General features: G+C 24.1%; 1 protein-coding gene across 11 annotated transcripts; it reads right to left on the reverse strand.

Annotated features, from left to right (window-relative positions):
* Positions 1-6,413: 6,413 nt before the first annotated feature.
* Positions 6,414-25,135, reverse strand: LOC127284799 (uncharacterized). Of its 11 annotated transcripts, none has more exons than XM_051310472.1 (18): positions 24,925-25,135; positions 24,529-24,842; positions 20,743-21,737; positions 19,241-19,336; positions 18,778-18,957; positions 18,142-18,345; positions 17,645-17,889; positions 17,368-17,557; positions 17,023-17,215; positions 15,594-15,688; positions 15,444-15,467; positions 14,593-14,637; positions 14,042-14,114; positions 13,743-13,910; positions 13,061-13,259; positions 12,796-12,903; positions 12,496-12,648; positions 6,414-10,643 (listed from the first exon to the last, which is right to left on the reverse strand). In XM_051310472.1, exons 3-18 carry the CDS (start codon positions 21,442-21,444, stop codon positions 10,589-10,591), a joined length of 2,730 nt encoding a protein of 909 aa, XP_051166429.1. In that variant the 5' UTR covers positions 21,445-21,737; positions 24,529-24,842; positions 24,925-25,135; the 3' UTR covers positions 6,414-10,588. The 11 variants fall into 11 exon arrangements, with proteins under 11 accessions (XP_051166429.1, XP_051166431.1, XP_051166430.1 ...); XM_051310474.1 differs by lacking the exon at positions 24,925-25,135 and adding an exon at positions 12,089-12,119 and having other exon boundaries at positions 24,529-24,903; XM_051310473.1 differs by lacking the exon at positions 24,925-25,135 and adding an exon at positions 22,384-22,727 and having other exon boundaries at positions 24,529-24,899.
* Positions 25,136-25,236: the final 101 nt, after the last annotated feature.

Genomic DNA, 25,236 nt, shown 5'->3' on the forward strand with positions numbered 1-25,236 from the left:
ACAATATGGATCAACATAATTTTCCAATTGGAAAATCGAAAAAAATTAAGATTCGATATGCGATTGAAATATATATGAGTCCCTCTGAATTTTTGAAATCAAAACACAATTTTTTTTTCAAGTGATTCGTATTTTTAAATATAAAAATTTTCAATTCATCAAATATTCATTTTGTCGGAATTTTTATTTACATGAATTTGTTAGAATTTTTAAAACGCCAAATTTTCATTTGTCTGAAATTTTGCAAATGACCGAAAACGTCGAAAGATTTTGGCGCGATTTTTAAAATTAATCAATAACAATTTTATTGATGATTTTTGATTGATTTTAAAATTCGCGCCAAAATCTTGTGGCGTTTTCGGTCATTTGCAATTTCGGACAAATGGAAATTTGCCGCTTTTAAAAATTTTAACAATACAAATAAAAATTCGAACAAATTTTATTGAATGAAAATACTGCTAAATTATAATATATCGAATAATTAACTTTAGTATATCAAAAATTGATACGGAACACCCAAAAAAATGTTTTCTTTGAATTAAAGAAGTATTTTTTATAGGGTCAAAGTAAAGTTTTCTGTAATAAAGAAAATTTAATTGATTTATAAAATTTGTTTAATTTAAGAAAATACATTCAATGTTTCATTTAGAATAAAAATACAGAAAATTAAAAGGCATTAAAATAAGCTGCAACGCTTAGTATTTTAATCCAATTTTGCTTATTTTAATACCAAAATGGATTAAAATAAGCAAATTGGATTAAAATAATAAGCGTTGCAGCTTATTTTAATGCCTTTTAATTTTCTCTGAAAAGTGTTCTTTAAATCAAATAAATTTTTTTTAAATTAAAGAAAACAATTCCTTGACCTTATATATTTCTTTGATTCAAAGAAACATTTTTCTGGGTGAAAGCTATATATAAAATTAATCCAAATTTTTATCTCAAATACTTTTGGTATATCACTTTTTTAAATTAATTGCATTAAAATTTGCCGAATTGATATTTAGAGTTAAATTGCGAGACATGAATTTTTAAAAAGAGGACGTATACCTTTAGCGAAAGAGAAAATATAAAGTCGAGAAAATGATTATTTAGACTAAATGAAACGACATGCAAAAATCTTAGGACACTTAAGCACAGATGTATCTTTAGAAAGTGTTTTTAACGGCGCATGTTATGCAAGTCAATGATGACCTTAGCAGTCTAAAATTTACGTATACACCTGTCTCGTGCAACGGTAGCAAAAGTCGTTATTGTTTGTCGTAAAACAAAGTTATATTCGTGGTTCATGCATATATATATATATATATAATTCGTTCTTGTATATATACGCAGAATATAATAAGTATTGCACGCTATATAGAGAGACTTGAAGAGCTTTCTCCAGAATAAATATATAAGTCAAAACTATTATTATATTTAGTTACGTTTACATATTTCTGCGAAAATAACTTCTTTGCGATATCATTATTATATATATGTGAAATATATATATATATATGTATTCACATCTTTTGGCTTTACGTTCGTTCCGCATCTGATTTTATTGTTGGATAAATAACAATCAGCCATAAGGCACATTAGTAAACTTTACAGAAGACTATATGTATAGAAACCTATATCTACACGAATCCAAGAAATATAATTTCATTTGATTCTAAGAAAATTGAAAAATATAAAAAATAGTTTTTTTCATAAAGAATTAAAACAAAAAAATAGTATTGAATCAAGAAAACCAATTTACTTGTCCATATTATATTGATTCAATATTATTTATCTTGATCCAAGAAAATTTTATATTAGTTTTTGAAGTAAATTTTCTTGAATCATAAAGTAAATCAAATACGCGGACAATGATTTTCTTGATAATCAATATGATACTTTTTTTAGTGCATTAAAAATAATATATTTTTTCAAACACTAAAAGTAAATTTATTTGATAATCGGTTATTACTTGACTATTAACAAATAAATATATTTATACTTGAAAACCAAAAAAGTTTTATTTGAATTAAATATATATTTTAACCAATAATTTCTACATTTTAAACAAATACCGTTTAATTAATTCAACTAATAATTATTTTCACCAAATAAATATTTATTCGATAACAATCAAGTAACCAATTATTTGAATCAATGAATTATTTTTTTTAGTTGCATTTGATTTCTATATTTAATGATTTAAATTAATATTAATAATACTTTAATTTCCTAATTACTAATTAATTTGAGCTTAATTTAACTCAATTCTAGCACAATTTAATTAAAATAATAATAATTTATTTGATTTAACTATAAAATTATATTTATCAAATAAATATTTACTTGAACCAAATAATTTTAATTTAACAAAAAAAAAAACTACACCGAGAAAAAAGATTTCTTTAATTCAAAAAAATCAATTTCTTTGACAAATTTTTCTTTGATTCAAAGAAAATTTATTTGTTTCAAAGAAATTATCTTTAATTCAAAAAAAAAATTATCTTCATTTCAAAGAAATTTGTTATTTAATTCAAATAAATGTTTCTTTGACCCTATATATCAATGTTAGAATTTCTTCGATTTAATGCACGCAAATTTCTTTCAGTCAAAGAAAATATTTTTGAATCAAAGAAATTTTCTTTGAAACTAAGAATATAGCTTTTTTTGTTCCAAAGAAAATTTTATTTTGAATAAAAGATAACAAGTCAAAGAAACTAATTTCTTTAAATCAAAGAAATCTTTTCTCTGGGTGTATAAGGTTTCTTTCGCATCAATACACCTAGAAAAATGTTTCTTTCAATCTAAGAAATATTTCATTGCTGTTGGGAGAAAGAAAAGTTTTCTTTAATTTTAAAGAAAATTTATTTGATTTAAAAAAAAAATTCTTAATTAAAAATCCTTATCTAATTTCAGAGTTTTATTTAGAATAAAAAAATTTTCTTTAAATTAAAGAAAACATTTCTTTGATCCTATACACTATAGAAAAAAATTTTATTTGATTCAAATACTTGATTACTTGACTATTATCAAATAAATATATATTTACTTGAACCAAATAATTTTTATTTGAATTAAATAAATTGTATTTGAACCAATAAAATTTTTCTATTTGAAACAAATACCATCTCAAATAATAATTATTTGATACAAATAAATATTTGATAATAATCAAGTAACCGATTATTTGAATTAAATATTTTTTACAGTGTATCAAAGAAAATACTTCATTTGATTCAAAAGAAACATTTTTCTGGGTGTAATTTTTTGTATTTGAAACCAAAATCATTTAATTGACTTAAATAATAAATTATTTATTATACACTCTAAATTAGAATTAATAAAAAAATTTAATTAATTTAAATGAGTGACTGATTTTCCTTTTGAATTTATAAATATAATTCAGAAACAAAAAATTAGTCACTTTTTGAAATTAGTTAACATTTTTACTAATTCATAGAGAGTACAACTAAATATTCATATTTAAATCAAATTAAATTTTTTCCAGTATAAAATAAAATTTTTTCGACTATATCGTACAAAATAAAATATATAAAGCTTTAAAAGTGATAAATATGAACTTTTTCAATTTATTGAGTTACTCAGAATTGTTCAATTGTGCTAACTATATTTCATATTACAGAAGACAGAAGATATAACAAATATTTCCCTTTTTACTACTCTTTTCTGTCTCTATTTTTCTCTCTTTCTCTCTCTCTCTCTATCCTATTACTACTAATACCACTTAAACCCTGTTTGGAACGGATATATGGTACCTTCTGGCTTTTCGATTCGTTGCTGGTACAAGCTGGGCGTTCCCATTTCAGGACTTAGTGTCCACCTCCATTTACCAGTAACGTATCAAGATTTAAACATTTAGTCCTGAATATCCTTACACATTTTTTATTTAAAAAAAAACAACAGAAATTTCGTTATAAAATCAAAAAAAAAATTTTTTTTATTAAATTTCAAATTTAATTTTTTTTAAATTAAGTAAAATTTTATTAAATAAATTGTTAATTAAATAATTAATTAATTTAATTAATTTCAATTAGAGTCAGTAGGGGTAAATCGAAACAGTAGTTATTTCAGTTAAATAAAAAATTTAAAAAAAAAATACGGCCTCAAACCTTGAACATTAGATCACCCACAACAAGGTTTGAGATCGTATATTTATTTTAAAAAAATTTTTTATTTAACTGAAATAACTACTGTTTCGATTTACCCCAACTGACACTAAATATTGAATTAATTAAATTAATTTAAATTAATTAAATTAATTAAAATAACTAAAATTAATTAAATTAATTAAAATAATTAAAATTAATTAAATTAATTAAAATAATTAAAATTAATTAAATTAATTAAAATTAATTAAAATTAAATTAATTAAATCAAATTAAATTTGTTCATTTAATTTAAAAAGAAAAACTTGCAAAAATCCTCATATTTATATTCAGAAAATAATGTGATTAAATAGTATTTAATTGTTGTAAATGTTACACCTATGTTTTATTTGAACCAAATATAAAATATATTTAAATTAAATAAATGTGTATAATTATCTCAGAGCCTATATACTATTCTAATTTATTTTGTGTAAATAAAAATTTTATTTGTCATAAATAAAATTTTTATTTTAATCAAATAATAATTTATTAACGACAAATAAATATTTATTTGCAGATTGCGAATCCAATTTTCATTTTGTTTAATGTTTATTTAATAATTTAATGAGCCAAAAGTTCTGAACGTTCAAATGAATAAAATATTTTTTTCAATCAATATAAATTATTAAAAATTATAATGTCAATGTAAAATAAAACAGTGGAATTAAACAAATATTAAATTAATAACTTATCTTTTTAGATATTTAAAACAATATTTTGTAATAATAAAATTCGTATTTAAAGAAGTCACAAAAAAAAATTTTTGTTCATTTGAACGTTCAAAACTTTTGGCTCATATAATTTAATTAAAATAATGAAAATTTTAATTATAATTAATAATTTAATGAAAATAATGAAAATTTTAATTATAATTAATAATTTAATTTTAATTATATAGTTTCAAATTTTTATACTAGGAATATTAATTTATTTATACTCATTATATATATAGTTAAAAAACCATATATAATCATCAAATATGCAAACTGTAGTTATAGACACTTGATATTTAGTGTATAATAATAATAATAAAATTTTAATTTGCAAAATATACAAAGGTCGTTCATAAAATTTAATTTAAAAAGATGATTTAAAAGTTAATTCCCTGATTAACTCGACTCTTAAAATTTTTTCCTTCGCACCTTTTAAAACAACTACCTATATATATATATATATATTTTATATTTCATAATTTTCATATATGCAATATTTTACACTTAAATATATTCTAAAAAAGTTTAATTAACATTCAAGTACTTATTAAAATGATTTACAAAAAAGAAAAACAAATACACGACAAATTAAGTAGTGTACATATCCGAAGATAACAATTTTAAAACGCTTTTTTTAAATTGGAACATAATTTATATTATGTATTTAATAAAGTTATAAATTCCATATATAAAAATTGTAATTAAAATTAAAGAATTAAAACCACTTAAAACGAACGACTTCAGGAATAAAAAATATTAAATTTGTCCTAACAATAGAATAAAAAATATATTAAAACAATTTAATTTATAATATTATTATTAATTTTTATTACTTACATATTCTTGAGGTGCATTTTAATCTTCAAACTTTTAATCTTCAATCTTAATCTTCGTCTTTTAGATCTAATTGTAAGTCCAACAGTTGAGGTTATAAGGTTATGTTTGTATCTTGAACCATATCTATTTAGACATTTCACACATTACTCGTAAATACCACGGCACGAACTATTCAAAAACTTGTTTATCACTTATTGTAAGAAAATTTTACACAAAATTTAACTATATACATAACTTAAACAATAAATCCGATTATAATTAACACTCTGCCATGAGGCAAACACAACGAACATAACTGTTTACGAATCTGCGTAGTCTGCGCAAACGCAGTAAGGCGCTCTCACAGCTTTTTTGGCGGCCTTCACGTTACCATGGCAACGCATAAGAGTGAGTGCGACAGAAAATTTGAATATTCAAATTTTCTGTCTCACTCACACCCGTGCATTGCCATGGTAACCTGCAGGCAGGCAACCAAAAAATATTAACTTTTACTGCGCCAGTAGTGTTAACTCTGCGTTTTTAAATTCAAAATAAATATTACTTGGATTTTAAGGAAATTTTTTTTCTTTAGATTAAAAATATAATTTACAGAAAAAATTTCTTTTTCCGTAAAAGTAAAGAAAAACTTTTTTTTAATTCAAATTTTCAAAAAAGTTATTTAAAAAAAAGGGGGGGGGAAATGGAGTTAATATTAAAAATAATTAATCGTTAATAGGGATTGTGCGATCATAATATATTATTTTATCTCTTTTACATAATATGTATATAATAATATCCCTTTGGGCTTCGCGCAAAATTGTCTCCAATATAACTGTATTACATTAGCATATATAATATTTTATATATCTTTTAGAGTTTGAAGATTCGATGATGACAGAATTTTTCACAGGATAACCGGAAATACTGTCAATGAATAAATTCTTTATGATACAATGATAAAATTACAACGTTATATGAATTATGTATAATGTAAAATGTAATATTGCAACAACATCTATATAGGCACTATATGATCATATTTTTCGTCGACAATGTACATTTCATATTATGACGCTAGTCGTAAAAATGAAATTAAAAAAAAAAAAAAAACTAAATAAATAAAGACTACAATATTCAAACTGGAATTCAATTTTTTTTTTTAATATTTTTAAAATACATTTTTCTGGAAATTTTCTTGAATACCAAAAATAGTTTCATGAATTATTAATGAATTTTGAATTAATAATTAATTTTTTTTATTTTAAATAGAAAATAATAATGATATTAACGGTGTAATAATTAATTAATTAGCAATTCTAACTTTATTATTTACTACTAATAATTATCAATTTTTATTCATTGGAATTTTAAATAGTGAATCAATTACAAAAAAAAATAATAATTCCAGTAATATCGTATTTTTAGTCCTAACAAGAATTCTTAAAAATATTAACAAAGATGAATTGAAAAATATAATAATTCAGTGAGTAAATATTATAACAATAAGATGTAATGAGACGAAGCAAAAAAAAAAAATTTCATCACACAGTGCTTGGATTTTGATTTTATCTTAAATCTTAAATTATAAATGTAGATCCTAATTGATAAATTGCTTTAAAAACGTTGTATAAATCATTGATCGACATTAGGCTGTGCAGAAAATATTACAAATCACTTTTTTGTTTAATTATTCAATTTATCATTTTTGATACAGAAATATTTGGCGATTTTTATTATTATTTTTTTTTATTATAAATAATTTAAATTTTCATTTTTTTACAGTTTTTTTTGAAGAAAATTTATTTTCAAAATAACAAAATTTTTTTAATTCTCTATATTTTCAAAATGGCATGAGATGTAAAATTCATGATGCAAAATAATTCTGAAGAATTAAAACTATAATTACTACAAATTTAACTTAATGTTAAATTTATTTTAATTAATTTAATTTAATTTAATTTAATTTAATTTAATTTAACGTTAAATTATCAACTAAATATTATTAATAATTTAAATTTTAATAAAAAGAAATTAATATTCAATATTAATAGACGCGTGTATAAATTTACAAAATAATAATTAGAAACTAAAAAGTAATTTGTAATTTATAAAATATTCTAATCCTGTTAGAATATATTTTATTTTAATTTTTGCTCAGCATTCATATATAAATATTTAATTAATAATATTATGATTGCGTTGGAGTTGCGATTTTTTTTTCGCACCTTACAATTTATTATCGATATCGTTATCATTATAATATATATATATATGTATATGTATATAATTATTACAAATAACACGTACTCACTTTCATATATTTGCAATAGATTTTTATCTCGTGTGCTAGGATTTATGCAAAAATCTAGGCATATAATCTATACAGTTGATCGGTTCTTTAGAATAGAAATAGAAACGTAGCCTAAATTAGGTCTTCTAGAACCTTCGAGTCATGAAAATGCAAACAGTCGTGTGTAAAATGCACATTTTCATAGCAATAAATTAGAGAATATTTTTTTTTTTCTCTTTTTAAAATTAAGAAAAAATCTACTTTCAAGATATTTATTTATAAATACAATCTTTTAACGCTATGAAAATTTGCCTTCTTCAAATATGGAAATAAATAAATTTGCTTTGACAATGTTTCGAAAATCGACAAAATCTTCAAGAATTCTAGACATTCTTTTTTTAATTTTTAATTTTAACGCTTCAATAGAAGACAATAAATATAGATATAAAAATTATTTAGAATAAAAAAAAATAAATAAATAAAGAAATAAAGAAAAGAAAAAAAATAATTGGAAATTTAATGATAGGAAAAAATTAAAGAATAGAAAAATTATAGGATATTAATTATTGCAGAAATATTTTTTTTTTTTTGGAGATAATTTGAAAAAAAATTAAATTCAACATTAAAATTCGATTACTATTTATTCTTTAAAAAAATGTCAATGATTAGTTGAAATCTTTTTGATTTAGAAATTTTCAAAATAATTTAAATTTCAATATTTATTGACATTGAATTTAAATTTTCCAAACAAATCATTGAGATTATACAAATCTGATAAAAATTTCATTTTTCAAAAAATAATGTTCTTCAAATTTTGATTTTACAATTTCAAATTTTTTTCCAAATTCTCAATATTACTTACATAATTCCTTTATTTTCAATTTTTCAATTATTTTCTTATCCATTTATTTCTACACAATTTCAAATTTTTACTTTAGATTTTTCTTTTCTTTATTTATTCATTTAAATTTTACTATTTTTCATTACGTTCATCATCTTTATTTTGATTTAAAAAATTTTAATTACTCTCGTTTAATAATTTTTTTTCTTTAATTTTTAAATTACTTTAATATTCAGTGTTTAAAAAATGAAAATTTACCGTCTAGAATAATTGGGGACCCTAAATTACAGATATATTTCATTAAAAAAAATGAATAACCAAATAAACATTTTTTTCAGTATAGTAACAAATAAAAAGAAAACAAACAATATTAACATAATGTAAATGGCTCTCTTGAAAACTTTTCAACTACATATTTATATTCATAAAATAATTTTGAGTAATACTCTGTTCAGTCGTTCGATTAAAAACTTGGAAAAAAAAAACAATAAAGTATTTCTCCTCTTCAAAATTGATGAAAATATTTTTTTTTCAGTTTTTATAATGAACAATAAAATATAAATATTTTAAATAGAGTGAAAAGTTTTTGTTTTTTACAAATAAAATAATTGAAAAAAAAACAACTAAAGGCTTAGTTTGTGCCTTGAAAAATAATTAAAACTACTTAAATCGTTCGAAATATAAAAATCTCATTCGAAATAAATAGTAGACACGAAAATACGTCAGCACAACGAAACTTTGCTCTTGGGAATATAATTATATACAAATCAGTAATATTTTCCATGTACAAAATTACTACATATGAAAATTGATCAAAAAAAAATGTACAAAATTTTTATTCTGAAAATTAACAATACTTGTTTTCTAATTATTTCAAATATCAAAAATTGATTAAAAAATTATCAATATGGAAAAAAAGAGTTTAAAAGTCTTCAAAAAAAAGACTGCTTATTTATATATACAAAAAAAATTTACTTTCGAATAATTTTTTTAATCCCGTAAGAAAGTATAAAAATTTCCCCTGTAATATATTTTGCGCAATGAATTAATTATTTCATTAATTAAATTAATTTTAATTAATATTTTTTTTTTAATTCAAAATAATGAATTATAAATTTTTATTTGATAAAAGTCTTATTGAAAAATTATAAATCTTTTTTCTTTATTTCAAAGAAAGGAAAAAAAATGCATTTCTCGTTTTATAGACTTAAAAGATTGGTCTCAAGCGTTTCTTTCAATGGGGGGAGATCTTTCTTCTAATAATATATATAAATAGGTCTTCACACTTGATGGAAGATTTTCATACCTTTGCATAAAGGCGTACTTTCTAATACTGAATCTCAGTGGAATTTGATTAATTGAAATCAATTGCTTTATTTAGAAACAGTGAAAAAGTAGTTTAAGCTCGTTTAATTTTGTTCAACTGAATTTTTCTGTAGAAAAATGAATTCCTCTTATTGATTTACTTCAATAAATTTTTTTTTTTACTGCTTTCCATTGATTCAGATTCAGAGAGTAAATAGAGTAAATCTATATAGTAAATATTTAAAAAATTTTCTTGTAAAGTGTTATATTATATCACAATTACTTGTATTTATCGAACGTTTATTATCGTTGTGCCAGCGTATCATCGATTCGAAAAAAAAGAAACCAACGGTTACTCATATTCCTTAGTACCATTGGCATTCAAAAAAAAAAAAAAAAAAATTATCCTTCACTTGGAAGCTTAATTAGACTTAATTCTCTAGCTCGATGCAAATGACGAAGAAAGTTCTCGCTAGCAAAGAAGTCTTCTTGATTTTCTCTCGAATCTTGTAACTCTGATGAGAATCCTAAACAATTAAAATCTCCTTTTTTTAAAACAATGGCAGATATCTGACAAAAAATATTTGCATTGATCCTTTTGCTTCACATGAATTTTATTTCAATTATTATATTTATTTATATTTTCAATCTAATTTTTTTTGTATGGGAAAAGTTTTGAAATTTAATTTTTTCAAATACATATAGCAATTTAATTAAATTTTTAATTTTGTAATAATAAAAATTTTGAAACAATACACTAGAAGCAAAAGGATGAATAGTAAAATTTTTGGTTATTATAAAAATAAAAAAAAAAAATTATAATTTATTGAAATATTAAGTAAATAAAAAAAGCCTATTTTCACTATATATTAAAATGAAGAACGCAAATGTCAACAGTATCTAATCTTAATAGATTTATTATAAACGCATTATACCACGTTAGATATAATTACATTAATTAGAGAATTAATTAAAATAATATCTAAATCGTGCGAGTTAATTTAATTAAACAGGCAACTAAAAAAAAGTATCAAAATTATTTAGTTTACAATTTTAGGAAACAAAAAGAAGAAATAAGACCAAAAGAAATATATTATCTTTTATCTATCTAAAAAAGAATGAAATAAATTCAAAATTATTAAAGAAAGGAAAATATTTGAAAGAAATATAAAAATTAAAATTAAAGCGATGCAAGAGATAAATTATATGTGCAAAAAAGCAGAAAATTATAAGCTAAAATGAAAACCATTTTCTAATTTTTTTTTTTTTTAATCGGAATAACTTGGTTGGTTGTTATGAAAAAATTTAAATTACTGAAAAATTCGAATTAGTTTCTCGTTTATGTATTTAAATTATATAATTTAAAAAATCAATAAAAGACAATCAGCAAAAAGAAACAGGCAAAGCAAAATCAAAAAGGAAAAGCAAATAAGTCAACAATTTTACAAAATAAACTTTAAAGAAGAGATGAAGATAAAACAAGCTCTTATTAAAAGTTTACACATTTTGACAATTATTTTGTTGACATATGCGTTTCTTAAGAAGATCCCAACTTCGAAGAGTTTTCAGCCTATAATTTCTATTGTTAAATATTGAAAAAAAATTAAAAAGAAATATTTAAGATTATAAAATATTTTAATGAATGAACGTTTTGGAAATTCTTTTTTATTTTGTATATAATAATGAAAATGTAATTGTATAGATTTGTGAAAGGTAATAACAACCAACTTCAGTCTCCCGAGATGAAATGTTCCCGAATTAATTAACAGTTGTTTGTAATGTAAATTATTTGTCAATTAGTTAAAAGTCAATAAAAGATGCTAATCACACATTGCAATAGACACAATGACATTAGCTATCAATGTCTTGTCCTACAAGCGGGTTTTTTTTTTCTCCATGCGAGGATAATATTAGCCAATTTTAATTTAATTTTTGCTTTTTGCAATTAAATTTACGTGTTTCGTCAGCTTACCTATCATTCGCTCAGTACTGGAAGAAGGGACCTTATCCGGCAAAGGTCAAAAGAAAATTTTATTAAAATCGTGTAAAAATCATAAACATACATATTGCGATGTAGTATCTGTGTGTCGTTCATGCATTTATATTTTTATTTGTCTTATGTCTGCTTTTGTTAATTTAAAAAAAAAAATAATTTTATCAATCAAAGCAATTTTTAATTTTTTTCACGTAAACAAATTGAAATATATAAAAAATAAACTGATAAAAATTAAAAACTTTAAAATTGATATTTTAAGTCTGTGAAGTTTGTGAAAAATGATGTGGGAAATAATTTACAAAATTAAATTTCTTGTGTCGAATTATTGTCGATAGTGAATTGATGAAAAAATGTTTAGAATAGAAAAATTAATTAACACTCACATTTCGATACTTTGAATTGTTGAAGATGGACACATATTGTCAACTTTAACGTGACAATGTTTATGGCATTTCATTAAACAATCCCTGCATTCGTAACCCTGCTTTCCTAATCTTCTGGCCAGTGTTCTCTTGCACACTTGACAAACGGTGCCCCTAAAATTAAAATTTATTAATTAAAACATTAAAACATATTATTTTATTAAATTTTTTTTTATAATTTCTAAACCTTGGAAAAGAACATTTTCAATTCTTTTTTTAATTAAAATAAAATTCTTTTAAAAAATGTGTTTTTTCTTTTACCCTGGTATGTGCCTGGCAATGAATGTGTGATCATTAAAAATGTGGAGTTTTATTCCCTTTTTCCTCCATTTACTTTTTTGTGCTAGCGACAGAGGCACGAGGTAGTGTCTGAAAAGGAAAATTTTTAGAAAATTAATTATTATTTTCACTTAATTTATTTGATTCTTTAAAAAAAATTTTAGTATTTTTTTTTAGAAATAAAATATTCTTTCAATTATTTTTCGAACAAAATTTCTTATAAAATAATAATATTAATGAATCTTACTTTGTGATTCCATTTTCAAGAGTTTCCAGAATTAAGGTTGAAGCTTCATTAATGTAAGTTCTTGTTGAAGTTCCACTGATGCCTGAAGCTTCACTTAAACTTGATCTTCTGGAGTGTTCTTCTCTTCCTGGTACCGATAAGGTTGCTGTAATTTTCGTTAATTGTTCACTCATGCAACACACTTGGATGCACCAAGCAACTGAAGAGTTAATTAATTAACCAATAAAATTAAAAGTTTACTTAATATTCAGTTTCAATATTATTTTAATGTCTCAAAAAATTACGATTTAATTAATTTTGAAATTAAGGAATGAATTTATTTTATTTTTTTATATATATATACAAGTAAAGAGAAAATTAATTTAGAAAATTTCAAGTAAAAAAATTTTTTTTAATGAATTTCAAGCTACTCTCGTTTAAAATGACTTACCACTGCGAAATTAAAAACAAGGCATCATTTCAGATTAGTAAAAAAGTTTGCAGATAGCGTGCATATTTTTATTATAGGAATTATTTTTAGAAATTCTTTTACATTAATTTACTGAATTCAAATATTTAAATTTTTATCTACATCTGTTAGTCTATTAAAAATAATAAAATAAAAACAATTTTTAAGCAAAGATGAAAATTTTCAAATTATTATATATGAAAAAGAAAGGTTTTTAATTGATTAGAAACTTACCGGAACCGGTATCTCTAGCTCGATCAGCAGAAATTGATCGAGAATGTGTTTCTTCATGATTTGCATCTCCATCAGGACCTACAGATCGACTCCTTGTTTTCGATCTCGATAAACGCTTCTTTATGGTCCCAAAGAAGTCTCTTCGTTTCCTTCTGGGTCTTCCCCTATCTGTTGCAATTAATTAACAGTCAATAAATAAATGTACTTTTTTCATTTTTTTAAATTAATTAATTAATTAGTTTTGTTCACTGTTAGAAAAAATTTTAAAAGAATACTTTCAAAAAATAATAAATACGAACCTCGAATACTTTCAGATGTGGATGAATTTGGTGTACTCTCCGTTCCTGAAGTGAGGTCTTTATTGTTTCCTGTCTGAAACATTTAACAATCAAATTTTAATATCCAAGACAAATACTTAATTCGCATATACTTACATATATATATATTAAAAATGTTAATTTTTCAAATCGCAGTTTTAGAAAAATTAAATGTATTAAACATTTTATTTTTCAATTCCTAAGTCAAAAAATGTAAATTGTATTTTAATTTCTAATTCAAGAAAAAATAAAACTTATATTTATTAGAACTTTAGATGAAATATACATAGAATAACCCAAAAATATTTTATTATTCAATTTTAAACTTTACACAAAAAAAATGAAATAAACGAAAAATATTTTTATTTTTGCTTCGAAAAAAAATAAAATAAAAATATTTTGATAAAGCAATTTGTAATAGTGAAAAAAAAAATTCTTCAATAGAAAATAAAATTGTTATAAAAAATTGAATTGAATATTTTTCATGAAAATTTCTCGATATTTGAAAATAAAAGGGAGACTTAAACAATTACCTGAGAGCAAATCTCCTGCCAGCTTCCATTTTCGTTCAATGTTACCTGTCGGATTAGTAAAAACACAACACCCAAAATTACAATTAATAGTGTTTGCAAAGGATACCAAATGATGTTAATTCAAATTTCCACGAGTTATTGTAACAACCTGTTATTAAAAACTTCACAAAAATCTCTATATATACATTTTTATTTTTAATTTTCAAAGATTTAATAAACAAAAAACAATTTTAATTTATTTTTTTTTTTTATAATCCTTTTTTCTGCAACACTAGAAACTTTTACTTGCATTTTTATTTCAAAACGTTTTTAGCATATATATGAAAAAAAAGTGAACAAGTGCAAAATGTGATGTTAATTTGGAAATTTATATAGTATTATCAAGCATTTTCAATTATTTAAAATATTATTTAAAATATTTATATAAATTATTTATAATATAATATATAATTATTTTAAATATTTAAAATATTTATTATTTATTTATTATTTATTTATTTATTTTTATTTATTTTTTTTATTTTTTATATTATTTTAAATATTTCAAAATGTGGGTATAAAAAAAAATTCAAACAAATTTTTACCATTTTTTTGAAAATTATTATTTAACTTTTTTAATGATTTGAAAAATGAATGATAATAAATTAATGTATTTGAAAGAAATGATTAATTTTCCAATTCTAATAAATATATGACTAATTTTAGTTTGACTAAAGTGTGCTTACAGTTGGTGATTGACAATATTCAAAGTGAAACTGAAAATGAACTGAAGACGAACAAAAATGAAGAGTTGCGTTTTTGCTTGACAGAATATAAGATAGAGAGAGAGAGAATTGAATTGGACGTCTTACCTTGACAACGTGTCGCTCCGGTTGCTAAAAAAGTCAAAGGAAAGGCCACACTTTAATAGCTGATCGTACAAATGGTACTTCGTTAGTTTGGCAGCTTTTACGAGATCGTTACCTTTTCCAGGGTTAACGAGAGACTCGAGCTACCCTTACCCTTTGTTGGCTGTGGACAATCAATGTTCCTTTGTTGCCGTTCGTCTGCCCACTTCGGTACGGAGACTCCATTGCGTTTCCATTCGTCAGAAAGTCTGAAAAAATAAAATTTTAACTTCAAATTTACAGTTTTTTGTGCACAAAATTAAAATATTCCTCACTTTAATTATTATTAAACTCCCTAATTTATTGAATAATTAATTAAATTAATTCCGATAAAATGTATTATGTATTTCAATTTTGATGAAACAATTTTGAATTTCGTTTAGTAACACTAATTTTAGCATTTAATTAAGATTAAAATTTTGGCAGCATTCAATCTCGCAAAACATCCAAATTCCGAAAGGTCTATTATTGTTTTCTAAAAAAAAATCTACAGGAACCATCTAACTATGAAAAATTCAAAAAGCAAACTTCAAATCCTATCCTATGAAAAATTCTTTCACATGCTGGGTTTAAAATTAATTTTAATTTTTCACTATTTTACAAAAATTGGCATTGTTTTGTTTTCTATTAAACTAAAGAATTGTAATTTGAAAATGATAAAAGGTCAGTTACCCGTTGGCATGGTTTTCTATTTTTTTTTTTTTCTACGAGGGGGCAATTTGGCAACGATCGTATCCGACGATTTGTAGGTATGAACTACCGTGACTTAAGCATGTAGAGTTCGCCACAAACTATCTAAATAAAATGTGTTTAGTCCTGTCTTATTTGAATAGTTACATACAAAAGAGACATGATGTTTATCAACAACTTCTAATGATCGCAGCCCAAAACTTTTGAAATTTGATGGTTTAATATTCTATTACGACTACGCAATTTCTAAAATTATTTCTCCCAATAAAAAAATTTAAAAAAAATTCCAATTGTTCTAATAAAATTAATTTTAAACAATAAAGTTAGATTTAAACAATAAAACTGACTTGCAAACAATAAAATTGGTCGAACAGAATAAAATTGATTAAAAACAAGAACAAAAGTTATTACAAATTGAATTAAAAATTAACGTGGATATTAAAAAAAAAAAAATAATACAGACTAAATTAGTTTTAAATTCAATGTAAATAGTAATTTAAAAAAGAATAATTGAAATAAGTTTCTAGCGTGTTTGTCAAACTATGTTAATTAACGAAGTTTTTTTAAACGAAATAAGTTAACTTTTAAGCAAGGGGTCAAATTTCCAACTATTTTTATATTTCACAAATATTTATATATTTCTAATTTAATTGAAAAGAAATAAAATTTAACTGCTGAAACGCGAAAGAAAAATTAAATATTTTGTTGAGCGGAGATCGAGCTCTAATTATTATTTTCTTTTTTTTTTTTTTTGGAGAAGGGAAAAAACTAAAAACACGATCTCTACAGGTGAATACACGCACATGAACGATCTCAAGGGTAAACACCTTTCATAGAAATAATCGGTAATTACCCCCTGCGGACTCACTGGTAGTGTCGTACAAGATAAGAGTGCTGTTACCATTGTTGTAGTTTAAACTATTGGTGCTCAGGAGATTATTCGTCGGGCTGTAGGTTCTCGTCGGCGATACCGGCTTTATCGTTTCCTTCACTTTGTACGGCTTGGTCCCAATCTGAGGCACTTCAGCACCTTCGATGAGTAGAAACTGCAAAATTTATTTTCCTTTTATTAGTTATTTAGTTTTTTTATTAGTTATTTAAAATTTAAATAAAGAATAATATTTGAAAATTAAAATTAATTTTAATAATTTTAGAGTAATTATTATTATTATTAATAAATAAAAATGTATAATCGAACCTCAACAGTAAGAGTTCCAGTAATTTCATCTTCGTCGTAGGGTTTTCCTTGAAGAGGAATAATTTGTCTTTGACTAGGATTCACCAATAATTCTTCCACTCCCACAATTCCCAAACCTAAAAATCTATTTGTTTTATTTATATGATCGAATAATTCCAAAAGTACTTCAGTCGTATTTCGATTGACGTCGCTGAAAATTTTTTAAATAATTTAATTTATTATAAATTTATATACCTGAGATGAAAATTAAACTATTCAAAGAATTAATTTGACTCACAAGAGGAAAGCCTCATCCCAAAGAGGATTAATCGTATCTTTTTTTATAGAAGTTTGATTCTTTTGTGGTGGATCGTCCAATTCAACGACACAATAAGGTTCTTTGCAACCTTGATTACCACCTAAATCCGTGGCTTTCACTATTTTAACAAGTAATCTCCTTTCACCGGGTAAATATTGCTGTATTGTTGATGAAGAGGAATGAAATTGAGGATGTCGTTGATGCATCAATGAATTCGACATGTGCTGAAAAATTATGAAAACTTAAATTATCTTCAAAATAATCCAATAATTGAAATTATCTTTATTTAATAAAATAATTTTAATTATCTTCAAAATTTTTAAACAAATTTGCAAAATGTTTTATAACTTGTTTGAAATTGAAAATATGGAGCTTAAAATGGTGAGTAATATAAAAATGCACAATTGCTAGATGATAAGAACAAATATGTACATTAAAAAGTAGGTTAGACGTACAATTATTATCGATCAACTCACCATACTATCATAATGTCCCTGTAATGAATAACCAGTTTGAGTGTGTTCTCTCCAAAGTCGAGGACATGACGAATATTGAGATAAATTTAGATGAACATTCGTTCCTCTTAATGCCGCTACAACAATTTCGGTAACTATTTCTTGTAAGTGGCTTTCTTTCACGTCCTTTTTTATTGTTCCCACTGCAGCAAGTGATACTTTGATCTGCGGGAAAAAAAAAATTTTTATTACTACAATAACTTAATATTACATACTATTTCAACCCATATTTTATTCATCAATTTTCAAAAATCGCAAGAATATATTGTTGGTAACAAAAAAGAATGCAAATTTAAGTTTAATCACTACATTTTTAATTTAGAGAATTTTGTAACCAGAAATTTTTAAATATTGTAGTTAAAAATTCATTAAAGAAATAAAATATTCAAAAATTATAAATTACAACGTATTTAAAATTTCTTTATTAAGTTAATAATTCTACTAAATAGTAAAAATAAAAATCTTTAAATATTCATTAGTTCTAATGAGCTAAAAGGAATTTCACAAAATGTAATTTACAAATTAAAGTGATATGAAAATAAAGAAGAAAACAAGAATAATCAATAAGAAATATGCTTTAATAATGTGTTAACCAACCTCAGGCCACCCATCGCATTTTAAATCAATAAGTAGTTTTTCCGTGATGCAAATAACATTGAGACGAGCACGGAAACGGTTGACGTTGACTCGATAATGGCTGGATTCGACTTTATCTCCTTTTTGACGTAAGGCCCTTAATTGTAAAGCTGGAGTTGCCTCACAATCACATGTGATGGTCTGCAAAAATAATTAATTAATTTGATAATTTATTTACTTAATTAAAAACATCCCCAAAAAAAAAAACTCAACTAATCAAGATTAGAAAAAATAAGTTCAACTAATTAGAATAAAAAATAAATTTCTATGATATAAGTATAACTTATGAAGATGAAGATAAGATTATAATTAAGCTAATCAAAATATGGTGACACACGAAAAAATTCTTGATATTTTTCTTTTTAATTGATAAAATTAAAAATGATAGGAACTTTTACAAAAAAAAAATTTTTATCATTCTTACCACATCGTCTTTCGAGTCACATTCGCAGAAAATGTTGGATAAAACTGGTGGATGTGTTTCCGGAAGAACTTTGACAAATTCCACTCCAATACCATGCTGAAAATGAAAATAAATATCAGTTAAAATTATTTTTTAGAAAAAAAGCACATTAGTTTTTTTTTAAATGACAGGAGAAATTGAGAATTAAACAAATAACTAAAAGAAAATATTAAGAAAAATATTTTTATGTATTTAGAATTTACGTGAAAGGATCAATCTTCTTTAAAATCTGTTCATATAAGATTTATAAATTTGTTGAGTCAAAACAATGTTTCTTGAAAGTAATTAAATTGCCTTATAATTGTTTTAGTCGCTTTAGTTATTTTTCAATTTCCATAAATCACACAATAAAAAAAAAAATATATATATATATATGTCAAGATGTGATAATTATAAGAAATATCAAGTTTATAATGTCATTAACTAATATTCCGAATATTAAATCAGGTTAAATGTCATACGAACGCAAAATGGTAATGGCACGTGGGCGACCGGCTCTACAAAAGCATCAGATGCTATTTTGGATTTGATGACGCTTACAATCAGTGCTACTGCAAGGCCGTTCACATAATTTTTTTTTTCTCTTTTTCAATTTGACGTAACTCAGCTATCCTAAGACTTGTTGCATTTATTATTTTTACTCGTTTAATTCATTACCAACAAACTGTGGATTTGCAAATTATATGTTTTTTTTGCTCCATTATAGAAATTTTTTATTTTTTTTTAATAAATAAATTATGTTAATATTAAAATAAATTATTTTTATATTCAATTATGAAAATTTATTTTTACCTTGAATTTCATCATGTAGCCAAAAAAAAGAACCGGATTTTGTAACTTTTATTTAAAGAATTTCTCTTTTTTAGCAAAAGTTCAATGATCCAGGAAACAAATTCTTAATAAGAATCTCCTCTAATGAAAAAAAAAAAATGAAACTAAAATGTTTCTTATTGTCAATAGAAATTTTTTTCTTCGAAAAAATAAATAAATTATTTACTCTAATAATTTTTCTTTGAAAATTCTTAATTTCGCCTAAAACTTTATACATGACTTTTTTGAATAAATTAATATAACTTTGTATGTGCATATAAAGTGAACTTATAACCACCTGTTGTTTTATTTCTTTGCTATATTTATCTACTGACGTAATGTCAACTCTGGAATATGAATTTATTTTATAACAGAAAATGTAAACACAAAAATATATTTTCTATTTTAATAACCAAAAAATTTACGCAACTTGTCCGAGAGATTAAAACTTGTTTCAAATATAATTTTTACTATGTAAGATATATATGCGATATTTGCAATAAAAATGTTTCTTTTTTATTTTCAAAACCGAAGCAATCGGAAAAACAATTGAAAAAAAAAGTTAGTTGGATTTCATTTTTATTGTTTCCCTTGATTTTGGTAAATTTGATGATTAGAGATTCGTCAAAGTTAGAATTTCAATGAAAACTGACCTCCTCGACAGAGTTGGCAGTGAAATCATTAAGAGACGCCACCCAGGTAGCGAGAAGTTCATCGAGGGCAGGTAGATCCGCGTGCAGCCAGACGAGGAGCTCGTTGACCCATCTGACGGCATCGGGATCAGCGCCGGTGGCCGTTGGCAAATTAAGAGCCCTCGAACTTCTTGCCGGACTTATCAGTGGACCTGATGTCTTTCTCGTGAGTCTTTTTCTAACTGGCGGTGTCGGTGGCACATAGCCCGTTGAACTGGAATTAGCCGAAGACGCTGAGGAGGTGAAAATTCCACCACCACCACCACCTGATGCACTTGCACTTCCTGTCCCCGTGGACTTTGCACTTGATGTCGTTGTTTTTGTGAGCTTCTCAAATGGTAACGATCTACCCGCTGCACCAGCTCCTGCACCCGCACCAATAAGCACAACACTCTCACCTACATGCAATGTGGAATGTACCTCTTTCGTGCTCGCACTATTTTTCACCGCTTCCTGAAGAACAAAACGATTATAGACATATTTCCCGACACACAACACCACCAGGCCAAACAGCATCCAGCCGAATATCAGCATCGACAACGTGTCCATGGTCGTCTCACTGGACGAATCAAAACTGCATATCAAATCGTCCACCCGCTCGGCCAAGTCGGCCATATTACCCCATCCTTCTGCCAACCAAGTCCAATTGGATTCCAAAAACATTCTTTTCTATTTTCACCAGCGAGCGATCCCCACCCTGATAATTACTATTAATACACTATGCATATACCCTGGCGATGTCCACAACTTCTTTGCGACGGCGCTCTCTTCTCGATACCACTTTTCTTGTCTCTTCAAATCTGCACCACTTCCTCCACTTCCTTCTTTTCTTCTTCTTCTTCTTCTTCTCTCCTATCTTCTATTTACTATCACATCAACTCTTCTTCCGCCACTGAAAGAAAGCACTTCCGTTTTCTTTCTTTCAATTTTAAAATTTTCATATCTCGATCTTCTGCCTACAACAAACGAAAAAAATTAATTAGCAAAATTTGAAATATTTCATGTGCAGAAATAAATTTACAAAAATTTCCTTCCTGTTGATTTTTTTTTCACATTTTCTCTAAATCGTAAAATACTTTCATAAAAATTCATTATTATTCAATAAAAACACAATCTGAATATAAAAAATTCGTCGAATTTTCAAAAAAATATAATATTAAATTATTTTTTCCTTACATTTTTTTGATATTAAAAATTGAATTTTTTCGATTATTGGAACTTATTCGTTATTTTGTTATTTTATACTTATTGGACTTTCAATAATCGAAAAAACTCAATTTCTAAAAAATATAATAAATTTCAACTGTGTTCTTTAAATATCAAAAAAATTAAATTAGATATATCTATATAAAAAATTTGTCTAACAAATATTATTTATCATTATCTATTCACAGTAGATTAGATATATCTCTCATGTATAATAATATTGAGCTAAATTTTTCAATATAAACAAAAATTTAGTAATTCTATAAAAAAATTAAATATATTCATTGATTTGTTCAAAATTCAAAAAGCAATAAATTTTTTTTTTTTTTAATACAAGGATGTAAAAATCAATGCCGAATAAAAATCAGGAACTTCCGGGTTTATATCTATTTTTACCGTTAACCATTTCCTTTGCTTTGAATAATAAATAATATCGTCTTTACTGTCACTGAACTTCCGTGCGGTGTATACACGTATATATAGGAGAGTGTTTCTTTTTCCTTCCGTTGAAACGCAAACGTCAACGGGATTAAAGAGCACGTGTTCCTCGATCCAATCAGTTAATTCTTTCATCTCCTTTTATCATTCATGATCTTTTTTCTCTATTTTTATTACTTCTTTTTTTTCCTTTTCTTTTACCACAACGAAATGACAAGCAAAGCCCCTTGCAAAATCTTCAGTATCAGTATACTCGAATTTTTAATTTACATTTATTATTATTATTTTCAATATATAAAGATCTACAAATAATTAGAAAAAAAATTTTTAATTAACATTACACAAATATTAAAATGTATTTTAAAAATTTATTTATTGGAAATAATTATTTTAAATGTAAAAGAAAATAAAACGTTTAATAATAATAATCCCTTTAATTAAACGTTTAAATAATAATTGGAATTCGCTTGTATGACAATTAAAAATATTTTAAATTACCATGTAAAATTAACACGTGTATCGAGATTACATCATAAAAAAAATGTTCTGAACTTTTGTTTTGTTTGCCAAATCCATGTTAACAATAATAAATTCAAAGAGATTTGTTACATAAATATTAAAATAATAATCAAAAGATTGATTATTTTATATAATAAAAATTATTTCAATTATTATTTGAAAATTGTAACATTATTATTATTTAACATTTATTTATTAAACTTCATCTTAAATTAAATTTTCGAAAATTTAAAAAAAAAATTCCTACAAAATCAATTCTACTTTATCATGTGAAAATCTCATTAACATAAAACCTAATTTAAATACAATTAAAATTATTATCGTTATCTAATGAACTTATTTAAATAAACAATTCTATTAATAAAAAAAGAATCATATTCTATTTTTAGATCATCACCTCACTTGTTAGATATTGAAACTTCTCTGACCTTCGAACTTTGATTGAATAAATTGGTAATGAACAAATTTTAAAACCAATTTCGACATTTAAAGACAAATTGGAATCATCAAGTCTTATTTGGAAAAAAAATATTTTCAAATTCAAAATTATATTTAATCAATTTTTGAATTTTTAAACAAATTGAAAAAAAATGTATGAAAATTTTTTTGTCAATAAATTATATTTAAATATTTTTTTTAAATTTCTATATTATAAATCAATTTTTAATTTATTTCAATAACTTTTTTTTAGTACCATTAAATTAAAAAAAAAAAAAATAAGCATATGCAAAATTTTCAACTAACAACTTTAAATTTCAATTTTTTATAAACATATCAACATTGCGTATATTATATTTATGTTTGTAACGGTTTGGTTCTTATCTTTTTAACAACCGGAACGTGGATAATGAGACTTGCAACTTGTAAGCAATAATGATCTCTTATAAAACATATTGCATTGACCTTCATTTTATTCTACACTTCAAAAAAAAAAAAATAGTATGCATCTCTAATTAATTAAGAATTCTATTAATTAATTTAATTATTTTTTAACTTAGTCATTGCATTTGGTATTTTCTTTTAAATCTTTTAAATTCAACTAAGTAATTTCCAAGTGGAAAATTGTAGCAAGATTTTTATTTTTTTGTTCAAAAAGTAATTAACTATTAAATAATACGAATGATAATTACATGATCTTCGAACGTATCCTAGAACTTTTCATCTGACCCGATTGAAAAACTCGTCAAACAGGTCGAAGTCCACGTGCCTTTGAAAGTTCTCAAAACGAGTTTATTTCACGTAAAATTCGCAAAAGTGTTACAAAATTGCAAACTCTCATAATGAAAATCCAGAGAAAATTTTATATCAAAACAAATATCAGAGGATCTCCAAGAAACATAAATTTTATTTTTTTACTTTTCAATTTTGTCGAAAAATTTTTCATTCAAATTAAACTTTTCCTAATTAATTTTAATTGAAAATTTTGTTCATAATTCTTTTTTTTTGCAAATAATTAATTTTCTATAATTTTTGCAAAAAATGATTAAAATACCAAATGCAATGGACAAATGCAACAAATAATTGTTAATAAATTAAAGAATAAGAATTTTCTTTTTTTAAAAAAAATGTAAAACAATCGATTACCTTAAATAATTCCAGAAAACATATCCTTTGAAAACGAAAATTTTCTCACACAATATATATATATAATTGAAACTAAGAGAGGAACTCGCCCTAAATCGATGTGGCTTTTCCACAGTGGCCTATATATTTTTCTCTTTTCGGTGGCATTTTTAGTGTTTGCTCAATGTGAGTTTTGATGAAAAACCAATCGTGACTGATGATGGTAACAGACTGAATTCTATTGCCGCCACGCTGTCGGCGAAAGTGCTGTCCCCCACCAAAATTCACTAACACTCGCTTATAATTCGTTTGCTAGTGTTTCGATCAACATCCACCTACACTTTGGAAAAAATGATAAACGTATATGTATATAAAGAGGCTTGAACGTCGTACATTATCGATCCAATGCGCACTCACTATGATACGCTTTTCCACGACTCCACAATACATATATACATGTATATCGTGTACTCCAGGCGCCGCTGCTCGTTAAAAGGCGAGCATCACCAATCCCAAGTCTTCTTCATGAGACAAACTGCCTCGACCTTCGAGAAAGTCAAAAGGGGTGATTTCATATCTTTTTCAAAGAGTCCTCATTCAACTATTTTTTTTCCCTCGCCAGACGTCTTTGATGAATCCTAAAAAAAAAAAGAAATAAATTTTAATATATCTTTTTACCCTGATTGTTTGTATAAAAGAATATGGCAAATAAACTATTTTATTTATGGC

Source organism: Leptopilina boulardi, unplaced genomic scaffold, assembly GCF_019393585.1.
Source record: "Leptopilina boulardi isolate dan_hultmark-lab unplaced genomic scaffold, ZJU_Lbou_2.1 LbouV2_325, whole genome shotgun sequence".
Taxonomy (NCBI): domain Eukaryota; kingdom Metazoa; phylum Arthropoda; class Insecta; order Hymenoptera; family Figitidae; genus Leptopilina; species Leptopilina boulardi.